This window comes from Euprymna scolopes, chromosome 24, assembly GCF_053919585.1.
Source record: "Euprymna scolopes isolate OS-2025 chromosome 24, ASM5391958v1, whole genome shotgun sequence".
In the NCBI taxonomy this organism is placed as follows: Eukaryota; Metazoa; Mollusca; class Cephalopoda; order Sepiida; family Sepiolidae; genus Euprymna; species Euprymna scolopes.
In genome coordinates this window covers 89,340,074-89,365,266 of record NC_136505.1, presented here as the reverse complement: position 1 = coordinate 89,365,266, position 25,193 = coordinate 89,340,074, and the positions used below count along the sequence as shown (strand labels likewise).

Below are 25,193 nucleotides of genomic sequence, written 5' to 3'. Positions count from 1 at the left end.
TGTCAGCTGATATTTGTGCTTGACACAAATATCAGCTGACAATGAATGCCCCGGGGAAAATCACTTCTGGTTGATGTTTACCAGTTTCAAAATATACAAACGAACTTGGCTGGTTTTCCGAATAACGGAATACGTTTAAAACTGGTAAACATTAATCAAAAGTGACTTTTCCAGGGCATTCATCGTCTCGAGCACAAACATCAGCTATCACAAACACACACGCGTGCACGCGCACACGCACCCGCACACACGCACACACACACACACCTCCGTGTGGCTTTCATAGATTAAAAATTGGGTCGAAAAAGAAGTTTGTTGTTGGGAGATGATGACGGACGTGATATCCGTCAATTCTCTCTCTCTCTCTCTCTCTCTCTCTCTCTCTCCTTCTTCTTCTTCTTTTCCCACATCAGTTGACGTTGACAAACGTTCGTTGGCATTATTCATTTAACCCCATGGATGTGTGGTCGTCAGCTGGTCTTGTTTTAAAACGATTTATCATCGTTATTAGGCGAGATACTTTGAGTTTTCAACCAGCCATTAAAAAGAATTAAACTTTATTTCAATAGGATTCCAATTGTGGGCTGACAAGTTTGGCAGCCTGCTCTAACTTACAAAAACATAACGTTACCGGCTCAGTCAGTACATACATAACAATTCTTTCAGCCTCTCCCTGAAAAAAAAAAAAAAAAAGAAGTTTTGAAAACTCTTACACACACAAACAAACAAACACACAAACAAACAAAAACTATGTTTCTGTGGAATCAACTGACTTACTATTCTGTTATTTTATTATTTCTTGGCTTACTTTCCTGCTTGGGCTTTTATATATTCCTGTTTCTATTGATCGTTGCTATTGGTGCCCTGTGGTGGTACCACGTGGCCCCATTGCCGGCGCACCTGGCCGCGCCAATACTCGGGGGCACCTGTCCCTTATCGAACAACAACAAGAAGAAAGGAAATAATGACGTAACTCGACCTTTTGTCGTGGCCCACCGAGGGGGCGCACTTGACGCGCCTGAAAATACTTTAGAAGCGTTCGAGCTGGTAAGTACGTTTAGTTTGTTTGGGTTTTTACAACTTTTATTGGTACTTAATGCAGATAAGGTATCGTGGTAAATTAATGACTTTATTATTTAGAAACCCATTCTTAACCTGGGGGGAAGGTGTTTTGTAACTATTCTGTACTTTCACCTAACAATTTAATAAACAAAAGACCCCGTAAAAGTTAAAAAATACTGTGTGTGTGTATGTGTGTGTGTGTGTGTGTGTGTGTATATATATATATATATATATATATATATATATATATATATATATCAGTAAACCCTGTGGTAAGGAAGACAGGTTGATATTTAGTGTAAACAAAATAAATAGAACATAAAAGTTAAAAAATACTGTGTGTGTGTGTGTGTGTATATATATATATATATATATATATATATATATATATATATATATATATATATATATAAAAATAGTACAGCAACGCAACAGCACCTTCTCTGCATAAGCACAAGTATTTGTTTCTTCTTTTTTTTTTTAATTAAAAAAAAAAATCAAATTTTACGACTAAGCGAGTCGTAGAGTGTTCGTCGACTATGATTAAATCCGATAAAATAAAAAAGGGAAGCAACTCAAATCAAAGTTGAGATGTGAAAAATCAGCCTTACGTTTAATACAGTTTAGGGCGGACCTGTACGAGAGTGACCACTCCCTAAAAATGCATGTTTTTTACTTTTTTAAAAAAGTTTTTTTTTCTGACGATTATCATAGATTATAGACATAAGTATAATATTTGGCTTTTTATTTTTTATTTTTAATTTAATGACTTTTAAGAAGGGGTTCACTTTCTCGTTATAACCTTCTAATCACGTGACACGTCGGTAAAGAAATGGACAATAAGTCAGGTAGCAATGAAGTAGAACGTTATTACGAGAAAGTTTTCACCTTAAAGGTCATTAATTTTTTTTTCAAAATTTTTTCTGCTATTATGATACTTGACAATCATCGAAAAAAAAAAAGTGTAAACACACATTTTTAAGGGGTACGTACTCTTGTATAGGTCCGCCCAGTTTAATTGTAAATTTTTATTTTCTGACTTTTAAATAAAACTTGATCAATTTACGAGATTTTTGGAATATGATATCTTCGTTCTGTAACGAGTACGTTCATCATACAGACTTTTATGTATTTTCTTTACTTTTAATTGCTGCCATAAGTGCCAATCTGAATAAGCACGAAACTGATTCCCGAAACGGAAGTAACAACAAAAACAAAAACAAAACAAAACAAAAAAAAAACACTATTTACTTTGCGTTTTTTTTTATTTTATTTTTTTTACTTATATATATCTATAACTTATGTACCAACAAACACGGACCATGCCATTTTTTACAGTATCTTTTGGGCTGACGTACACGAGTGAGGCCCCCATAGAGAAATACGCATCGGCTCCGATGTTGTACGCAGCGCGTTTCAGGGAGCGTTCATTAATCTGAAAAAGACAAGAATTTTGGCGTGTGACCGGTATTTTTTTTAAATTTTTATTATTTTTTTAAATTTTGGCTTGAACTTTGCGCATTTCGGATTAATGGTTTTGATAAATATGAAGAATTACTCCACCCTCGAAGATTCCTTTAAAATTACCACTAAAATAGGTTTTCGGTGGCGCTGAAAACGAAAATAACATTTAAAATTACGGCAAACGAGTAATTTCCAAGCTATGAAGAAATGTTACTTTTTAAAAAAGTGGGGGATCACTTTTCTATAATAATTTAACATAAAATGAGCACCCACCTTGTGGCTACCATTTTTAGAGGGGGGGGGCTTTCTTCCTACCCTCGGAAAATCCTTTAAAATTACCAGTAACGTTTAAAATTCCAGGAAACGCTCCCTGGAACGTGCTCCGCTCCGCTGCTCCGTACAACATCGGAGCCGATGTGTATTTCGCTTATGGGCGCATCACTCGTGTACGTCCGCCTCTTTTGGTCATTAAATTGTTAGGTGAAAGTACAGAATAGTTTTTTAAAAATCCTTCCTCTCCCATGTTTAAGAATGAGTTTCTAAATAATAATATTATTATTTCAGCTCGTATTCTGCATAAGTTATTATTTTTATTTTTTGTAAAACTGGAACAAAACCAATCCATCCTCTAATGCATATCTCCATAACGTGCACTGCAGGGGGGCTCGTATAATACAGATTGTTTCGCTGATATGTTTATATTGTTGGGTTGTTTTATTTACATGTAAATAGCCTGAAAAAAATTATTCTTATTTAAAATTCGACTTAAGAAGAAAAATAAAATACAGACAAATCTTTATGATGCAGTGCACTAGTGCAGACAGGCAGCAGCACCCGTCACGGAACGAAAATGTCATATTCCAAAAATTACGTGAATTGATCAAGTATTTTTTTTTTTTTTTTAACTAAGAAAATCAAATTTTATTACGAAACCAGATCCTATTTTTTTGATCATCCATGTTTTATAAATAAGGAGACAACTCAATTTGAACTATCGAGATCAAAATCAGCTGTGTGATGGTTGCGATTTACTCTTAAAATCGATAACAAATCTTCTGTAAAAAAAAAAAAATATTGGAGCAATTTACGTAATTTTAGGAATATGACATCTTCGTCCCATAACGAGTATGTACATCATCTTCTATAATAAAAATCTCATCTGTCTGTTTAAATGTATGTATGTATGTATGTATGTATGCCTAAAACTTTCGACAGAGGCGACGGATTTTCACGAGATCAATATCGTTTTAGAGCTTAACCCTTCGGACGACAAATATCGAAAACTTGGCTAAAAACATTAATTCCTTCACCCTCAACTGGGCACTTTTCTACAGGGAGGGGTCGCTTTTTTTTCGCCGATATTTTCGAAAGTCATCCTCTCTTTTCCATTGATTAGCCTTAATTTAATCATTCGTCACTTCCGGTTTGGCGATGGGCACAACAGCAAAGACGTCACGTCTTTTTTTTTTTCACGTTCCTCCTTCACCGTATGAGTTCGAGCCTGCTTGCCTACTACCACTTTTTTTTCTCAACACACACCTCCAAACACCTGGGCAACGCCGGGCACCACCGCTAGTCTATTATATAAATCTCACCTGTCTATTTAAATGTATGTATGTATGTATGTCTGCCTAAAACTTTCGACAGAGGCGACGGATTTTCACGAGATCAGTATCGTTTTAGAGCTCAACCCTTGGACGACAAATATAAAAAAAATTGGCCCCCAAACATTAATTCCTTCACCCTCAACTTGGCACTTTTCTACAGGAAGGGGTCGCTTTTTTCGCCGATATTTTCGAAAGTCATCCTCTCTTTTTGATATACTAGCCTTAATTTAATCATTTGTCACTTTCGGTTTGGCGATGGGCACAACAACAAACACGTCACTTTTTTTTTTTTTTTTCACGTTCTTTTCCTACTTCGCGGTACGGGTTTGAACCTGGGCACCCAGGCTAGTCTATAATATAAATCTCACCTGTCTGTTTAAATGTATGCATGTTTGTTTGTATGTCTGCCTAAAACGTTTTGACAGACACGTCGGAACGTGACAAAACTGGTATCGTTTTAAACCTCGAACTTTCAAACGACAAATATCGAAAAATTGGCCAAAAACATTACTTTTTTCCCCCTCAACGGGGCACTTTTCTACAAGAAGGGGTCGCTTTTTTTCGCAGATATTTTCGAAAGACATCCACTCTTTTCGATTGACTGGCCTTAATTTTGACGTTTGTCACTTCCGGTTTTGCGATGGACGCAACAACAAAGTCGTCACGGTTTTTTTTTTCGTTTTTTTTTCATGTTCTTTTTCTCCTTCACAAGCCTGCTTGCTTACTACCATTTTTTTTTTTTTTTTTTTTTTTTTTTTTTTTTTTTGCTTAAGGCACACCTCCAAATACCCGAGCAACGAAGGACACACAGGCCAGTAATATATATATATATATATATATAAGTCGAATTCTAAATAAGAACAAACAAAAACTTTTGTAGTAAAAAGAAAAAGAAAACAACAAAAATCAAAAATAGTCATATTACATATCAATTTAACGTAAAATGATCCCATACTTCCGGACAAGCAGGCCGTAATGATCGCCTATTTCTGGACCAGGGAGTTTATTTATTTCAGTTTTTGTTGTTTTGCTTTTAAAGAACATACAAACTTTTGTTAAAAAGAGATCACTGCATGGGCGTGCGTTGAATTTACTTTATGGAAATGGGGGGAGGCAGAAAGTTATGGGGGTCTCTAATATAGCAAGGAATCGGAGTTAACTTATGGTCTCAAATTCACGGTCTCTTTTATTTCTTCATGTACATCAATCGTTTTTTTTCTTCTTCTAATTTTCATCTATTTAAAATCAACAAAAGTGGAAAACAATTTATTTTATTTCGATCCTTAAAGCTGATTTTATTGTTACAATAAAATGATATCAAAGCGCAGATCTTAAAAGAAAATTCAGATTAGAGGGCATTTAGCAGAGAAGACAACAACGAAAAAAAGGGCCAAAACTTCAAATACGTAACAAAAAAATGTTACCAAAGGCAAGATAAATTATTCTTCTACATACCTGGATAAGTCTTGTGTATTTTAACGAAATTTTAAGCGTTTATTCAGTTCGAAAGGCAAGTAGTGTTGAGTAGGTAAGTTAAACGGGCAATCAAGATGGCTGACGAAAGCATGCTGTATTGAGAGCGTCAATAATGGCTCAAAAGTGGAAAAAAATTAACAAAATACTGATAGAAATCCACCATATAAGTGTCACAGTAAAACTTATGTAGAATTACCCATATATGTTCATAAAAAGAAAAAAAAAAAAACAGGAAGTAATTATTTTATTCATAACCTGTTTTACTCTTCTAATTTATTTTAGCAGAAAAAAGTTAGCACCCCTACCCTACCCCTGACAAAAAATTGACCGAAAAAATTAAGAAAATGGCCAAGATTTACAAAATTGATTATGTGTCTTTACGACGCAGTCTGGTCTGGAAATGGGTGATCATTTTACATTAGACTTATATATAAAAGTGATCTCCACCTCTAAATCTAGATGATTCGTGACCTTTTGGATCAGTATTCATTATATACACACCTCTTCTTACACTTCTTAGCAAGATAATTTCAAGACAGTTTCTATTTTGAACCTTTGCTGAAATATTATCATAATTACAGAAAAATTAATTATCAGTAAAAAAAAAAAAAAAAAATCTGGGAATTTGGGGTTTAATCAAAAATAGTTTAACAACAAAAAAGTTTAGGGAGTGGCATTGTTGTCCTATTATTTAACGTCCAATTCTACTAAAAACCTTTTTCTACACTATGTGTCTCTCTTGGGCTCAAAAAAGTTGAAAAGCTATAAAAACGGGAGTAGTACCATTAAAGTGATCAACCTTTTGTGTGCCAAAATTTATTTTTCTACATATTCACCACCATTCTCAATGCATTTTTGCCAGCGATGAACGATGGCTGAAGAATTCAATGATGCATCTCTTGTTATGTGTTCAGACAGTGCACACACACACACACATGCAGAACGGGCTGAAGCTAAAAAGCACCAAGCAATGAGGTGAAGCTGTCAAAACTGATGTCGTCAGATGTGAATAGATCAAGTAATTGACCCCCACAAATGTCGTGGTGGAAACACCTGTTAGAGAACAGGTCAATATATAAGCAGGTGAAGAAGAGTCAACCAGTCAAAAAGCGACAACAACTACGAGTCGCCTCTGAATCTGCCACTTCCTGCTCCCCTCTCTGTCTGCCGCTTGAAATGCACACGTGAAGCAAGAAATAAAATAATAATTGTATATTTTTCTAACAAACGTGCTGCAAGTTTTGTTTTTCTTGGTTGATGAGAAACTACTATTGTTCAACTCGGCTACATCACACTCTGTTTCTGACGTACATCCATAACAAAAGTCATTTTCTTAAGTCTCACACCGTCAATATCTGCAACAGGGAGATGAAACTTTCAAGTCATGAATGCATAAGTTCAGTCATCATTACAATGCAATTTGCAATCACCTCTGATCCATTCAGGCGGATTAAAAAATAGGAGGCATTACTTTTAGAACTGCTCTCATACTTGCCTAACATGGGTCTTCGGGCTTTTATTTAAAAGTAACGCATAGTTCTGTTCAGTCTGAAGAGATTATCATCCTAGGCATTACCTTTGGGAGGAAATATTGGTTTATTTTCAATCATCTGAGGCACCCTTACCAGAGGATGCTGACGAGTGTGATCTAATCTATTTTTGTGATTTTCCAGAGATCCGTTTTTTTTTTTTTAGGCGAGATCCTTACACATTAAACTGACTTTGTGTCAAATCTTGCTGCAACAATGATCGGCATATTCAGTTGAACATTCATTTAACATGCTGGCATGTTTTGGACGGCTTTTAGAAATTGACTTCTAAACTAACATATTTCTAACCAGGTCATTATACAAACTACACGATGTCAAGAAATAACACCATTTCGATTTTACCTTAACTGTAATTAAAGTCACAATTACGTTCAGTATTCAACATATCTCCAAGATAACAGAAGACTGTCGCTTTAAGAGGATCATTGTCCAATTTCACCTCGGTGCAAGATCGGCAGTTAGGTTAGGGTTAGTGGGCATGTTAAATATCGAGGAATGGTTTACTGAAAATATCAATTGATAGAAATAAAATGTATTTGGCAGACATAGACATAACCGGAAAAAAAACAGCAGTTCATTGTGGTGGAATAAAATAATTGCTGATTGATTCAAAACGATTTGCAAAGTTTGATTAGTCAGCTTAAATGCTATTTGGGTCTGACTTTGAAAATCCAACCAGATAACATGATGTGTGAGAAAGCGTTTTTGTTTATTTCTATCTATAAATGTCTTCTCATGTTCAAATGAATTAGTAATTGGTTCACATGTTGTGCTTCGTCAACTCCTTTGTTTGTAACCGGCTGCAACCTGGTTCCGGGGTTGTGCTCCAGAGTGTTTTATCATTACATCGACAAAATAACTTATTTTATTTTTCCCTTGTACGTTACTATGACAACAAAAAACTAGACTAAGTGTGGTACAATGCATAAGCATGAAAACATACAATCTATGACGTTTCTACATTTTTTAGATGAGGGTTGATTATTCGTATCTTTTGGATTCTTCGGACTAGTGTTTTCATCTTGACTGTTATTTTCATGACGTTTCGATCGATATGACTTTTTAAAGCTGTGTCTTGGTTGAACTCGGTGGGAGGGGGGATCTTTTTGTAGAACTTGGGAATTTGAACCGTCTGCAAGGATTCATGGCATAGTGGATAAAGTACTTGGTAAAATTCAGTTTTAAAGTTACACTCGTCTGGAAGTCGAAAGTTCAATCCTCAGTGCAAGCTACACTCAAATGGCAATTGTGAATTACTTAAGACTTTTACCAGGTCATGGCTGACGGAATGAGAACATGCTATGAACATGAATTGAATGTTGAATTCTGTTGAAATTCTATGCAAAGTCTTGAATTCAACAGAAAGATTCTTGAGTTTGACAAGATATACATTCATTAAGCCTTATCCTCGAGTGGCGGTCAGGCCTTGATAAATAGTAACTCCCAATTAAAACAAAAAAGTAAGTTGGAGGTTGAAAAGTTGTGAAAATAACACTCAAGTTGAGGACAGTAGTCTGAAGAATCCAAATAATCTAATATATATATATATATATATTAGATTATATATATATATTTTTTTTACATAACAGTCAAGGCGGGGAGACCATTCGAGGATAAGGGTTATTGAGTGTACAGTAATCAATGGAATAATATCGTAGTAATCGTTAGTAGTGGAAATTTGGTAAATTGGATTATTTAAGGGGGCGGTTCATCAAGAATTTGTTTATGTTGGACTGGAAGACATCCAAGTTATAGTCAGGTCAGAAACAGGCAAACGGAAGACAGCTCCACTGGTGTGCAGTTCTAAGAAAGAAGCTTTGTTCATGGAATCTACGTTTTGATTTAGGCAAAGATAAAGAGTGGGGGAAAATTATTGACAGTGGTTTCAACTAGACAGGTGTTTTTCGTGAAAGATTGGGGAGGGGGGGCAGAGATTGGAACTCAGACGAGCACTTTCCATGGAAATAAGGCTTGCAACATCTCTTCTGTGGGAAAGAGGTTGCAGGAAAGAGAAAAGGCCCCCCCCCACTAAGCTACAAAGTCTATTTTGAACTCTGTCAAGGCAGAATAAGCTGCTTCTAGCAGCTTCTGCCCAGATGTGACAGCAGTATTCCATCCTTGGACGTACTTGGCTTTTATATATAGAGAGAATTACCTTGGATTTATTTTATGTAATGTACATTTTGGTACACTTTAAAAACATTATCTTTCATCTAGCAATTAATGATATAGATATAAAATTTTAAAGTGCAACAGAATATACATTGCATAAAATAAATCCAAGGTAATATTTTGATTCAATTTAAATTAAATTTTTATACCTTATTTTATAAAATTTATAAAAGTGCACTTTGAAGATAAATAAATTTCAAATTGAATCTTGTACCTTTATTTTTAAAGCCTATAGTAAAAACATTTTGTTTAACAATTTTCATGCCTTGGATGAAATGCTTTTCTAACTTGTGTGTGTGTGTATATACATACATATATATAAATATAAATATATATATATATATATATATATATATATATATATATATATATATATTACAATAGAAAGATACGAGCATGAAAAGTAATATGGTTAAGCTTAAACATGGAAAAGTAAAGGACTAGTTGTTAAAACTGGAAAAGAAAAGGGCAAGATATTCTAGTAAAACATGAATTAATTATATAATGTTATAAATTGAATTAAAAAATAAATAAATTCTTAATGCTGCAATATTTTAAGTTATAAATTTATTATATTTTTTACAAGAATATCTAGTCCTTTACTTTTCCATGTTTAAGCTTAACCATATTACTTTTCATGCTCGCATTTTTCTATAGTAATCCATAATCTTTCCTGGCTTATAATAAATGCACTTGTTCTTTGTTTAATTTCAATCTTATTTTTTTCCCCCATAAACACATATGTAATAACGTCTGCTTTCAATAAAATCCCCCCAACTACCTCCCTTTCATGCTTTCATTCTCCCTGTTTCACTTGTTACTTCTCTTTTTCGCGACAGCAGTGAATTAGTAGCAACAGTAGTCATTGAAGCGTCGCTCACCTCCTTACATATTTTTACGATTTTAAACACCAGAAAATTCATCATAATTTTTGTTTTGCTCAACGAAAATTGAAAATTTTTTTTCACAATATAGCTGAGAAGGTGATATATAAACTGTAATAATTGTTTGAAATTTGGTTGAAAAATGAGTGAGTGGTGAAACTTTAAAGCAGTTCTAAATGATTAAAACTGTCACTTAACCATATATTCAAACATTACTGTGTTTGAATGTGTATATATATATATATAGGATTCACTCCTAAACTATTTTTGCGGCCAATTTTCATTTCAGCACTTTACATAGCCAATGAACCTTGGTTTTAATATATGCTAATTTTTTTATCACTAATCTTAACTACATTATCCATTAAAATGGTTTATGCTTATTTAATTCTGTGTAATAAATTTTTATCTATCTTTATACATTCCACCCAAGCATTACCTCCTACTTTTTTCTTGGGAAGGGGGGGGGGAGGAGCACAACCTACTATATAAAAAAATTCAAGTATCAGATTTACACTGAATGTGATCAATAGGAATTAGATAACAATTAAACAAAATTCCCTGAATTTCAATTTCTTAATCTTAATTTTGATCAAACAATTCTAGACACAAGGTTTTGTATTATTATATCTTGATTTTAATCTTGGTGAAAGGGACATAAAAATGGTGCAAAACTGTTGTGTTTAAAATTAATTTTACTCATTCTAGGATGCGTATTCTATGTATATACTAGTAGGCTGCCCGGTATTGCCTGATCATAAAATATGCTTAAATATATTTTAATTTATGTAGATTTCGTATTTAATATCATAGAGCCAATTCTCTATTGATTATTATATTGTACCCAATACATAAGTGATTTTAAAAGTTAAAAAAAAATATGACTTTGATGCCATTAGCTAGAATCGAAACCAAAACATTTAGCTATCCAGCAATATTTGTTACCATATATGAGATGAATATCAAATATCAGAAAATTAAGTTATTAAATATATATTTGCGCATGCATGGGGGATACAAATTAAGTTGACTTACGCCTGCCAAGTTTCAATTTTTTTCAATTTCGACCCCTTAGTAGCCATTCTTACTGGCTAAAAAGCGAATCAAAACCAAAACCAAAACAAAAAATAGTTGAAGTTGTATAAAATCAGTTTTTCTATCCAAATCTGTGCAGAAGAAATTTGCACTGATCTCAACACCTGTGAGAAACTATTCATTGTTCTTTATAAAAATAGAGAGGTTTATTGTGATACAAAAATAGGACGGATTTCTTTTCTTTTTTTTTTTTGTACTTTATTTTTCATTGTTGTGCAAGAAAACTATCATTATTTTCATGGCAAGTGCTCGTCTAGGCTCCAATCTATCCCCCCTCCCTCTTGCAAAACTTTCATAAAAAACTCGCCTAGCTATAACCACCATCAACAATTTCCTCCACTCTCTACCTGTGCCTAAATCTAAACGCACATTCCATGAACAAAGCTTCTTTCCTAGAACTGCCCGTCTGTGGAACACTATTCCACTAGCCTGCTTCCTGGCTGACTACAATATGGCTGTCTTCAAGTCCAATAAAACAAGTTCTTGTTGAACTGTCCCCTTAAATAGTCAAATTCTACCCAATTTCCACTATCAACGATTACTACACTACCATCTTACATTCATTAACCCTATCCTCAAGTGGCCTTTGGGTCTTTATAAGAGGTGACTTCCTTGTAAAAAAAAAGTATTACATTATCAGTATACAATATTTCTTCTAGACAACCTATACAAAACTCCCTGGACAATGCTTTTAAGCAAGACACAAATGAAAACCATTCAGTACAGAACCCTAATGTATCCCTACTTTAAAACTAAAGTTGTCACTACATGTGCTGCTAAATACATGACATAATCACGTTGACAGCAACACTGAGTCTGGTCAGTACCGGATGGGTGACCATTTGGGAATACCAGGCGCTGTACATAGGACGTTGACACCTCTCTGCAAAAACCTAACATCATCGTCTTCCTTAACCAGGGTATATTATAAATTAGGAACTTGCGATTTCTGGAAAATTTATAACAGTGCAGTAAATAATGGTCAATAAACAATTCCTCCACTTTCCAACAACTTGGAGATTGTCTGCACGGCAACTGAAAAGACAAATCTGCTTGCCCGAAGGTTTGCCTCAAACTTCACTTTAGACCCAACTAACCACCCCCTCTCAAATTTCCCTTTGCGGACTGAAGCTATAGTTGATTATCTGAAAATCCACCCTTTCCTTGTTCATGATGCCAAAAAAATCTAGACACCTCGAAGGCATGTGGGCCTGATCTTATACGTACTATACTATTAAAAAAATGTTCCCAAACTCTTTAACAAATGCCTTATTGAATCTTGCTTTTCAAATAATCGCCCCATTAGCCTCCTCCCTCTCTTCACCAAAATCTTTGAGTCCTTAATCAAGCACTCGTCCACCACCTCATAGATAATAAACTTTTTCTGACCAACACTATGGATTTAGGCAAGCCCGTTCTATTGCAGATATCCTAACTGTAATCTCTAAATGTATATACCATGCACTGGATAAGGCAATGGAGGCTAGGTCAGTAGTTCAAGACATATCTAAGGCCTTTGACAGAATCTGCTGCTTCAACTGTTCTACACCTACTGACCCAAAAACTGTCATTCATTCTTTCAATGTGGTCATACCAGCAGAGTTTCCTGTTCTGCACATACCTCTTTATATTGTCCAGATTTCTCTTAGATCAGTAGAAATCTGCCTGTTATTACAAATTCATTCTCATATCATTTCTTTTCATGCAACACATGTCCTCAACCCCCCCTCACTTTCATGGTTCTTGCCTCATTGCAATGCTTAAATATCGCCCTCTCTGCGGCTGACCTACAAATGCTACAATACTTAAATACCGCTTTGTGCTGTGACTGAAAAGGCTAAACCTGCAACGATATACATTCACATTAGACCCTCTGCATAATCATACTGGTGTTTGCTTAAAGATGTACCGGCGATCTCCTGTAGCATTTGTGTTCTGCTGTCCTGAATGTGCTGTCTCAGAATTGTGTGAACATGTAGCATGGTCACATTTTTGGAGTTTTGTATTTAACTATTGTAGTGTTTATAAGTTTCATGCATTCCCTCTATCTATTGCCAATGATTTTATGACCATGGCTTAATAAAGGACTCCCCCCCCCAAAAAAAAACAAAAAACACTGCAACAACAGTGGTAACATCTTGCTGATTAGTAAGGGCAGAAGTTCCCTGAACTTATGCCCTCTACTCCTCGTTCTTGCAATCATGTTAATATTTCTCCAGGATAACAAAATTTTTTGACAATCTAAATAGCTTTGCTATTCAGATATATTTTGTCTACATCTACGTTCTGATCTGTCTAAATCGACTCGTAATTGAAAAAATTGTAAACCTTTTGGCATCTTAGAGTCAGAAAAATTTCTGCTTATTTTCTGATGCCAAAAACGATTCCTTTCATTATCTTTGTTTTTTTTTTATTTTGTTTAGAATAAAATCTTACTGCTAGTATTTTAAATGAGAAAATTTGAAAACCTGAAAATGTTCTGAAATGATAAAATCATTTTTATTTATTTATTTTTTGTTTATAGCCCGAATTTTCGCTAAATAACCTGGCTTTATCAAGGAGATGTCAGTCCGATTAAGTTTTTCTTTTTTTTCTTCCCCTTCATAATGTTGTTATAAGAGGTCGAAGCCTCCCGAAGAGAAAATGTCTTATATCTGTGCTATTTAAAATCCGTGTGTGCAATTGTTTGGTTTAAGCACAAAATTTAAGGACTGGAAAGTCACACATTTTAGAAAACATTTTTTTTTTTTTATGAATTTAAATCAGAAAAATTGAAAACCTGGAAATTTTGTAAAATGATAAAATCATTTTTATTTACTTTTTTTTGCTATTGTTGTTGTTGTTGCTGTTGTTGTTGTTGTTAAAGTCCGAATTTTCGCCAATAGCCTGGCTTTATCAAGGAGATGTAAACCAAGTGATTGCACACACGGATTTTAAACAACATCTATATAAGACGTATTTTCTCCTCGGGAGGCTTCGACCTCTTATGACAACATTATGAAGAGGAAGAAAAAAAAATTTAATCGGTCTGACATCTCCTTGATAAAGCCAGGTTATTGGCGAAAATCCAAACTTTAACGTCAACATAAAAAAAGTAAATAAAAATGATTTTTCATTTCACAAAATTTTCAGGTTTTCAAATTTTCTCATTTAAATAAAAAAAAAAAAAAAAATGTTTTCTAAAATGTGTGACTTTCCAGATCTTAAAATAATAAATATTTATTGATTTTGAACTATTAATAAAGATAAAAGCTATAAATCACCTCCACAAGTGTGCTTTTACATTTGAGAAAATATATGCACATGTGTTTTTTTGGTAATCAGGGGGGGGAAAAATAACAATTTTATAGGTAAATATTTAAAGATTTATAAAGAATCAGAAGCACGTATCAAAATCAGAAATTTAGTACAGAATCGAAAAAAAATATTGGAATCATCCCATCACTAATATGTACCCAATGTTTATAGGTAACACATAAGGTTTGATTGTATCTGGCTTCCTTTCCACAAACTTAGCAGCGGAACTTTCCTCTTTTGGGGAACTTTTCAACACTACAACAACTGACCATCACTTCCATCTTAATAAGATCCACCCTCAAACCTTTACTTTCAAGTCTTACCTATGTAGTTGAGATTCTGTATTTGTGCCAGCCCAAACAACAAAATGGCAACAATCTTTTTGGAATGAAACCCAAACGTGATCGCTACAAAAACGTAGAAATAGAATATTAAATATTTTAATCCTATTTCTAAATAATTTTTTCTAACTGTTTAACAGAAACATTGTACAGACAGTAAGTTTTACTAAGTTTTGAAAGAAAACAATTTGGCGCGGGTACAAGTAAAAAAAATGCATTTAGAGTAAATGAGGAAGAATTAGTCTCAATATGGCCTTGCATCTAAGTGGCACTGCGCATTGTTTGAGATGAATAATAGTAAAAATAAATTTTTTAAATTAAAAAAAAAATCTTGACCATGTATGCTCTCATGCTAATCAGAAACTGATATTTACAAGATTTCGCGATTTAAACGCAAGAGAAATAACTCTGGCTTTTTTTTTTTTTTACATAGGCATCACCACATTATCAAGGCCAAGAGGCCACTCAAGGATAAGGGTTAAAGAGTGTACAGTAGAAATTGGACAATATAGTAATCATTAGTAATGAAAATTTGGTAAATTTGATAACTTATATGGAACGGCTCATCAAGAACTTATTTACGTTAGACTTGAAGACAACCATATTGTAGCCAGCCGGAAAGCAGGAAAACGAAAGACAATTCCACAGGCGTGCAGTTCTAAGAAAGAAGCTTTGTTCATGGAATTTACGTTTAGGGTTTGGCATTTTGGCTTATAAAATAATTCTCCTCAAAGGCAGATATCTAGTCATCCCAATATTGGTATATTCCTATTCATTTGCCTCTCCACGAGTCTGTTTTAAATGTAAGGAAAATGCAATTCCCCAAATAGGTGCACTTTGAATTTAGACAAAGGTAAAATTGCATCTGTCTAGGTTTTCCCCTTCTCTGACTAAGGACTTAAACATCTATCAGAACAGATAATCCATTTTGCTCCTACCCAGAAAGTCAAGGAATAAAATGCTTAAAAAATTTTTTTTTTTTTTTTTGTATAGATCTAAACTCTTCATAGCTTGGAATTGGATTATGACAAACAGAATATTTAAATATTTCAGAAATATTTGTTTTGAGGTTATTCAGAATTGTAGCAAGTCGGAGAGCTCTATCCTTTGGCAGAGGTCCATCATTGGATTTTTGGTGACTGAGAAGTGCAAACGCTGTAATAATTACCAAAGGACATGTGACGTATGTGCATAAGTATGTAAAAAAAAAAAAAAAAAAAAAAATGGGCTGACCAGCATAACAATTAAAAAGGCAATCAATCTTCCGAGATGAAGCATGACCTCATGCCATAATATTGTGGACACAACCCGTTAATTTGGTTCGAACCAGCTGCCGTATTCTCATTTTAGTCCAAATCTGGTTCCTTCTGATTTCGATTTGCTTGATTCTCCCCACCTCAAAAAATGTTTCAGTGAAACAAAATTTTCAAGCGCTGTACCTAAACCTAAACGTAGATTCCATGAACAAAGCTTCTCTCTAAGAACTGCACACCTGTGGAACACTCTTCCATTTACCTGCTTTCCAGCTGACTACAATATGGCTGTCTTCAAGTCCAATGTAAACAAGTTCTTCATGAGCCGTTCCCCTTAAGTAATCCAATTTATCAAATTTACACTTCTAATGATTACTATGATATTGTCCTTTTGACCGCTGTACAATCTTTAACCCTTATCCTCGAGTGGCCTCTGGACCTTGATAAGTGGTGATTCTTTGTTAAAAAAAAAATAAAAATAAAAAAAGAGACAATAACTTCAGTTTTGAAAGAAAAGCAAATTCCATTTCCGATTTGTGATTCCTAGATTTCATTTGCAATTCTATGATTGGCTAATTGATTTTCCTATACTGGATATACAGTTGCTGTTGACATAATGTCAGCTTTTCCTTTTGTGATTGACATGTGAAATAAACATTAAAGCAATTCAAAATAAAATTTTCCCAAAGGTCAAAGTTGATCATTGAGCAAATCAGACTGACATAAAAAAAAAACTTAAATGGCCCTAAATTATAATAAAAAAAAAAGCATTAAAAATATACCCTGAACTGGTTTAATGGAGTCTGTTGTAAAATTCAGACTTCTCCTTCTCGCCTCACACACCTTAAAAACGAAAAAATACTAATAGCATTCAATATACACATACTAATAGCATTCAATATACACATTCAAAACACACTTAAATAAGTAGAATAATACAAGATGCCTTGGTAACGGTACAACAAGTGCATTGCAGTAGGAGAAGATTACTTCAAAAGAAGACTAAAGTTTCATGCGTGTACTATCAATAAAAATGTCTGGAAACTTATTGAAGACACCTCATGCTTGCCCCAGGACGAGTAAAATTAATTATCCGAACAAGTTTTGCAGCATTTTTATCTCTGTACGAATGTTGTATATAGAGAGGTGGAAGATATCCAAAACAGAATTGTATTACATAGTCAGTGATATTTTGTTCTCCAAACGGCACCAGAGTATAAACATATACATTGTATGTATTTTTGTTTAGCCAGAGGATATATTGACGTATAAACTGAGTCATGTTGTATCAGAGAGTTATCACATGGGTATATATTACAGTTTATATTTACATAAAGGTAGAATTTTTTTTTATAAAAAGAATAATATATGCTTCATACCTTTTCTTTCTCCAAGAGTTCTTCTATCTTCACTGCTGAACTCCATGATGAAACATGAAACGACCAACCATAACCAATTGAGATCTCTGTTCTTCTTTCTTTTGTTAAACCACAGAACAACACTTTATATTTTTAAAATATAAATTTATTTCAGTTGTCTCAAATGGCCTTCACTAGAGTCTGTATTTCATCTACATGCTTGTTCTTCACAGCCTTGCTTCCTGGCGTGAAGTACGTCTATTCACTCTCATGACTAAACTCCAATTCTCTACTCTAAACTTCCCGACCTCCTAACCTCAGTTCCATTACGTCATCATTCAAAAAGCACACGTATCCCTAATGTGTGACCTTTCAACGTCTGCCTGCTTAAGGTTATTTTGTTTATTCAACCTAGTTTATTTATGTAAACATCTTCAGCTAAAACCCATTGCTACACTTTATTCTATAAACAATATAAACTATTTTAAGAATATCATTGAATAAATAGATAAATAGATAGATAGGCAGATAGATCGATAATAACTAATTAACTTTTAACAATGTTAATTATCCAACATGAAGATTAAAATCACGATATAATGATACAAAGCCTTATGTCTAGAATTCTTTATTCCAATTTTAATCAAAATCCATTACATGATTTTGATTCTAGAAAATGTCTAAAATTTAAGACATGAGCTTAAGGGATCTTAAGAAAAAGATTCAAATCAATGGAATCTTACTTAAATGACTATGGATCAAATTAAATGCAAATTTGATGTATCTGCATTTTCAATTGGAAGATTGTGCCCACATTATGCTCCTCAAAATACCTTTACCGACTCCAAAGAAACTGAAATTCAGAGATGTATAATACTTGTTAAAATTTCACAAGAATTTAAGGTATCTGAAATGTGCAGATGAGCTTCCACCCCCTTTACCTCCTTTGCATAAAACAAAAACTAAATATAACCCACATTTGGACTCCTTACACCTAGCAGCTGTATTTCAAAACTTCGATGATCGATTAATACATATTATTTAAGATTTCTTAATATAAATTTTATTATAAGACAAAGGGTTTTGTAATAGCTCAATAGTGTAGAACTAGAGCTCACATATTTTTTATGTGCAGGCAAAAAATTATGAAGATTATTTTTCCCATTGAATAAAATGATCGAAAGAATATATGAAAAACTAAGTATTATATAGAAATAATATAAAATAAAACAAATCATTGCAGAATGTACTTTTTTTTTCAGCCTGAAGGGTAAAACGTTTTATGGGCACTGATGATGGCCTCCTCAAGAAAATTGATATTTTGTACATTTTGAAAATTATATATAATATGAAGATATTTGTGATTGGGCTAGGCTGAAACAAATGACCATTTTTTAATGAATTTATGGAAATTTTTTTCTCTGCATTTGTTGATTTAACCAATATTAAAAAATTATATAAATGCAACAGAATCAACCTAATACTCACATGTACGTCTTTGATGTTCCAGACTTCCACACTTTTTGCACTAGTCTTTGGTTGTGGCGTGAACATATTATAACCATCATCTCTATTGTCATGATAACATAGAAGGACCAATAAGTCAGTATCATCTGCTATCAAAATGGTTTCTCCTGTCTGTGCCAGTTCTAGAGCAGTCTTCACAATCAATATGTTAGCATCTTCAGATGCATGAACTAATTTACAACCTGCTTCCTCCAAAGTCTTTCCCAGCAAGTTGATAAAAAATTGTTTGTTTTATTGATTAGCAAGGAAAGCATTTTTTTTTTTAAACTTGAACACCATCAAAAGGGTTAATGACACATTAACACTAACAGAGCCCCCCGTTTGGCATTGGTGAGTCACGTCTTTAATGGATGGACCATTTTCATACCCATCAAAGACAATGCATGCTTTTCCATATCTATTTGTGACATATCTGCAGTATTGGGCACAGATCTCATCAAATGCGTGACCTTTTTGCCATGGGAGGCGTTGAAGTAGTGCTCCACCATCTAAGAGATACTGTGGATCTGAAGACTGGGGCAAGGGTCTTGTACAGGGGAAGTCAGTTTCCATATTGCATCTGCCAAAGCTGTTTTTTTTTTGTGTGTGTGTTTTGCCTCTCCCGGTAGTCCGAAATAATTAAAAAGTGCAGGTGGGTAACCACAAAGTTCATACTATAAATGTTCTTGCTGCTGCTGAGTTGAGGGTTCATTGGTAGATAGCACACATAGTCTCTGGAATAAGAGTTGTGGATCAATCTCAACTGCTTGATCTTTACTGAGCGAAAGTTTTGATCTAAGTGTAATTGCCTGATCTTTTTTTTTTTTTTAAAAGTGTACTGGGGGAACATTTTCTCCAATCATTGAAGCTCTGTCTACATTCACCTTTTTGTCTCCCATTACTCCATTTGAAATGTTGTGAATAAATGGATCTTCCATGAAAATGGTAAAATGTATGGAGCTTTCATGTATCCCTCACATCTCATATTTTCTTGCTGAAATATCCTGATGCTGGTCACTAGGGCCATAATGAATGCCTGCTAATTCTTGCATTATAAACTTGATTTCAGTGCAGGTTGACAGTGATAGCATTCAAACCAAATGTTGAATTTCGTACATTCCTCTCACATGAGTAAGACCTCCAGATGCCTTCATGCTTCTCATTAGCACTTGCTCAATAACCAGTCGTCAACAAGCCAGCTCAGCGGCGATCACTCCATCTAATCACATGAAATCCTTCAGAAAATTTCTGGTACATTTCAGGATGGCTTTTCAGCAGCCCATCCATTTGTGGCAAGTGCAAGTAGGCCAACTTTGCATACAGGGTGTGTCCTGCTGCAGCGAATATTGGCAGCATTTTCCTTACAGCGTAAAGGTGCAATTCCAAGTTCCCAGTGCACTCTGCCTTGATAAACAATTGCAAGATCTTTATCATATCTAGGTATTGAATCCACAATTTTGATGTTTGCTGGTCAACTATTGCATCCTTCACATGGTTGATTCTCTGGGCAATCCTGGTCAGAGACCCTGATGACAAAATGTCTCAGTCTGATCAAGGAGACCTTTCAATAGCCTCTGCGCTTTCTTCAGGTCTTCATTTTGAGGAAATGATTCTTCTGCATCAGTGTTGGGTTGATCATCCCCAGTGACATGTGAAACTGGCAAATCATAGACTTTTGCAAAAAAAAAAAAAAAAATAGCATTCAGAACAGCATCAACTAAAAAGTAAGCACGAATAGTTCTTGCAATTGCTTTGCCACTTAGTATGTGTTTTACTGTGTTTTCAGCATACACAAGTTCAAAAAGTTCTTGCAATCCAGAACCTATCATCAAATGATTAATTGACCCAGCAAGCTCATCTGTATCACCAAGTCACCGGAAAAAAATGATTTCAGTCGATCATTGGCAAAAAAACAAAAAGAACCATGGCTGATTTCCCAGGATATGTTTCTTTGTGCACTGACTGCATAAAGCCTGACCATGCAGATCTGGACGGGTGTAAAATTAGTGAAACCTCCCAAAGGATGTCAATATTAGCAGTGAAATTGACAACTTTCTTGGCCTGGAACTCTTTGAATGTCACTGAGGGTTTGTTAATATACTGTGAATCTAGGTACTTGATGTTGATCCTTCCAACCTTATTAAATCTTCTGAAAGAACCTGAATCCTTGGAACTGGTTTTGCTTCATTTTTCCTGGGTGTAAAAGATGTTATGATGCTCATACAGTGGAATGTGTTGAATCCATATATACTCCTTACATTATGGCCCACATTATCAGCTACAAATTGCAGAAATTCATTTTCAACAGGAGAGAGAATTTCAGCGCCATGAACAAGAGCAGCACTTTTTTCGAATTTCTGGACTTCCAAGTAAGATGATGAGAAGCCATGCTTATTCAGATGTCAATTAAGAACCTTGATCCAAATTGGTCATGCATTTCCACTGCTAAACCAAACTGCAAAGGTGCAAGAAGAACTCTGGGTCTAACAGCTTGCATTATCGCTTGACCTATTGATGCAAGTTTCAAATCATTGTCTTTTCCTGCAAACCTCTTCCTGAGAAAGATCAACAATGTTTTAGGAACATATTCAAGAATCGCATTCTGTTCAAGATCATTCTTAGACGGGTAATATTCTGAACTTGTCTGGATATTTTTAATGTCATTCGTGATAAACTTGGCTGCCGTCTGTATGATTCTAATGCCCTCCGATTCTTAATTATGTGTTGAGCGGCTCTGTGCATAGAATTCATGGCAAATACATTTTGTTGCACTTAAGAATGTAACAACATTAGGTTTCCCATTAATTTCAGTCGCAATGATTTTGTCTTTGAAATGTTCTTGCAATGTATGAGAGACCATATGGTTCAAAGCCAGTGTCCTCGAGGATTTCCTTCATTTTTTTTTTTAACAAGATCGACAATGGTGAGCTGCTCCTCATCATTTTGATGCAAATAATTAGCAACTCCCAGATTCTCTGAATCCTCTGGTTTACCAAGGTTTTTTTTCCTAGAAGAATCAGCAGAAGAACGTTTTATTGGAATGAAAGCTTGCAAAACATGTTCTGTGCTAACGTGCTTCTTGTGAAACAAGGTCGGCTACATAACCTATTCTACCTTTGACAGTGGATGTTCAGCCATCATTTTTTTTTTTTTTTTTTTTTACTTTCTCACAAACTTTTAACACTCTGTCCTTAAACTCAATATTTTCTACATAGGGAATATCCATACCTCTTTTCTTTCTATCAGATTTTAGAACCACAAAAAAAGACGATGTTAAACACACATAAAGAGCAGATTGCATGTGATGGCATTTCATCGTAGGTGAACCTGTTTTTACGGTCAATTTCTATGTATTTGGGGTTGATCCTACGCTATCTGCATTTCTTGTGAAGACCTTGATCAATCTGAATTTTGATTTTCTCTTTGCGTTATTCAGAAGCTCTGTTAATGGGATCGATTCCCTTCTGGCTGACGATGGATGTTCCTTCATTACTGGACAGTTCATTGTTGCAAGTAGCACACTTGTCAGCATCCATAATTATCGGTATTTCGCATTGACCAACCTGAAATTAGAATATCACAGAATATTAAGCTTCTGCAATAATACATCAGAAGAGACAAAAATAAGGCATAAGAAGTTATAATAATATTTAACTTTATGAAAACTGTTGGTTTTATCCAATTTCACATTGCTAAATATGTTAGTTTTGAAGATGAATTTTCACCCCAAACAAGGCACAGCTTTGATGTAGTGGGCTACTATCTGGAGAGTTGAGCAGCATGATATCCGTTTACACTACACCTGAACTTCTGCATGTCAGTACAGTCAGGGAAGCAGGAATCTGAAATGGAATTCCATAGTCTAGCAGCTGTAGAGAAGACACTGTTAGAGTAGAAGGCTTTCTTACATCTAGGGATCTCTACTGTGTAGGGGTGGGATTTTGCTGATCTCGAGTTTTTTTTTTTTTGGAGGTGGGGGGTTATTTACATCGAGGGGGTACAAGGGCTTGTAATTCATCGGAACACCTACCATTAAAATACTTTGAAAAGCGGATAGAGGGATGCAACTTTTCATCGATGGGACAGAGGTGGAAGTCTAGCTGATAGTGCGAAACTTATTAGGTTTGCGACTGTCTTTTGAACCCTGTCTAAGAGTGAGAGACTAGTAGCAGATGTGCTATCCCAAATGTGATGAAATACTCCATATATGGGTGAAATAACCGAAAAAGGGCTGATATGCCGTAAAACAACCAAACCAAACCAAACACCATGAATAAATATTTGGAGACATAAACAACTTAAAACATAGTAAATTTTCAAAAATTACTGAATTTGGCATTAAACAACCAAAAAAAGGGTTGATATGCCGTAACAACAAAACACTCACTGTCATTGGTTTGCAAAGTCTGCTACTTGAAACCTTAATTTAAAGTAAACGTTTTATTCATAACTTTGTAAACACAAAACAAATTCATTCACATTTATTCATATAAATGTTAACTTTTTAGGAATTTTGATACAAATTTATCTTTTTAATGATACCGTAAAGAAATGAAAATAAAGAAACCAATTTCATTTTTCACTTGCAATTTAGAAATAGATCGTACCTTGTTGAAAATCGAAGAACATTTGAACACAATTGCTAAATGTTTGTCCAGGAAATTAAACAATATGGCCAAAACAAGACTATTTGTTATATTAAGATCAATTCTTGAGTTAACGATCATTGGATTAGCAATCGTCGAATAAGCGATCGTCGAATAAGCGATCATCGAATTAGCTATAATCGAATTAACACTAATAAATAAGTTAATTAATACAATGTGCTTTTTCAAAACTAATATGCAAATTAGTAATCCTTGTGACTGATATCATATGTCCATAAGCAGCGTCTAAAAGTTGGTAATGGACTTGAAATAGGGCGTTTTGACTTTATCGTTGCTGTGGGAAATGGGACCAACATTCGCATTTATTCATTGAGATTAAAACTTAAACTTTGAACTTTAAAAACAAAACGCGTTTTTATTTTTATATCTGAGTGAGCTTTTACTTTTGTACAATGACAAATATCTAGGACAAAAATTTGGTTCGGGCGCTTCTACACTATTAGGACGAAATTTTGTAGTTGATAAATGGAGTTTTCAGATAAAAAACACTGGTTTCTACTGATTTCTTTTGTCAGTTCTAATAAATTACAACGTTAGCTTCCAAATTATGGAGTCGAAATTACCTGAATATTACTGAATTATTAAAAAAAAAAAAAACAAAAAAAAATTTTTATAAATAATTTTCTACCTTATCGATTTTCATAATTTTTGGATATAATCATCTTAAAAATACGAGGAATACGTAGATACCATTGTTTTCATATGAAATTCAGTTTTACGATTTCCAAAATTTCATCCTAATAGTATCGAAGCGCCTTGGTTGGTAATCCCATGTCATTTTACAGCAACCCTAAAGTGCATTTTAACTATGAATTATCGTCGGTTTAACGTTTGTTCTTACATGTTGGCATGTGTTGGCATGTGTGTAAGTAATCAACTTTCAATCTAACCTCTCTTGTCGACTCTTCATTTATCTTTCTCTCGTCCATCTTTATCACTTCCTCCCATGTTTTCTTTAGCTTTCTCCTGTGTTTTTATTTCTTTCTCCTTTACAAAACTCAACCATATTCTGCAAAGTAAAAAACGAAAACCATTTTCTTCTACGCAATAACCAAACCAAACATCATGAATGATGTTTGGTGTGTAATTGTGAGGCAAGGGTTGTGAAATCTCTAACCCTAACACCTCTCCTGAATCGGCACTGTTTGGGTCCAGTGGCAAGATGTTTACATCCAGGATGACTGAAAACAATGCCAAGGTAAGCGGAGAGCATATACAGCACCTGGGAATCCCAAATGGTCACCCATTTAGTATTGACCAGGCTCAATGTTGTTTAACTTCGATGATCGAGCGGGAACCGGTGTGTCAAATATATGGCATAATCAACCTGGTTCCCGCTGGATTGCCGAAGTTTTATGCTTCAGGATCTTAATATTGATATTATTTGGAGATATTAAGATCCTGAAGCATAAAACTTCTGTGATCCAGTGGGAACCGGGTTGATTATAGCGTGTATATGAC

At 34.5% G+C, this 25,193-nt stretch overlaps 1 protein-coding gene across 1 annotated transcript in view; it reads left to right on the top strand.

Moving 5' to 3' along the window:
- Positions 1–294: 294 nt before the first annotated feature.
- LOC145246830 (glycerophosphodiester phosphodiesterase 1-like) overlaps positions 295–25,193 on the top strand; it is a 74,517-nt gene continuing 49,618 nt past the window's right edge. The window contains exon 1 of the mRNA XM_080108668.1: positions 295–1,047. Coding sequence (XP_079964794.1) covers positions 751–1,047 — 297 coding nt within the window. The 5' untranslated portion in view covers positions 295–750. The remainder of the gene's footprint in view (positions 1,048–25,193) is intronic.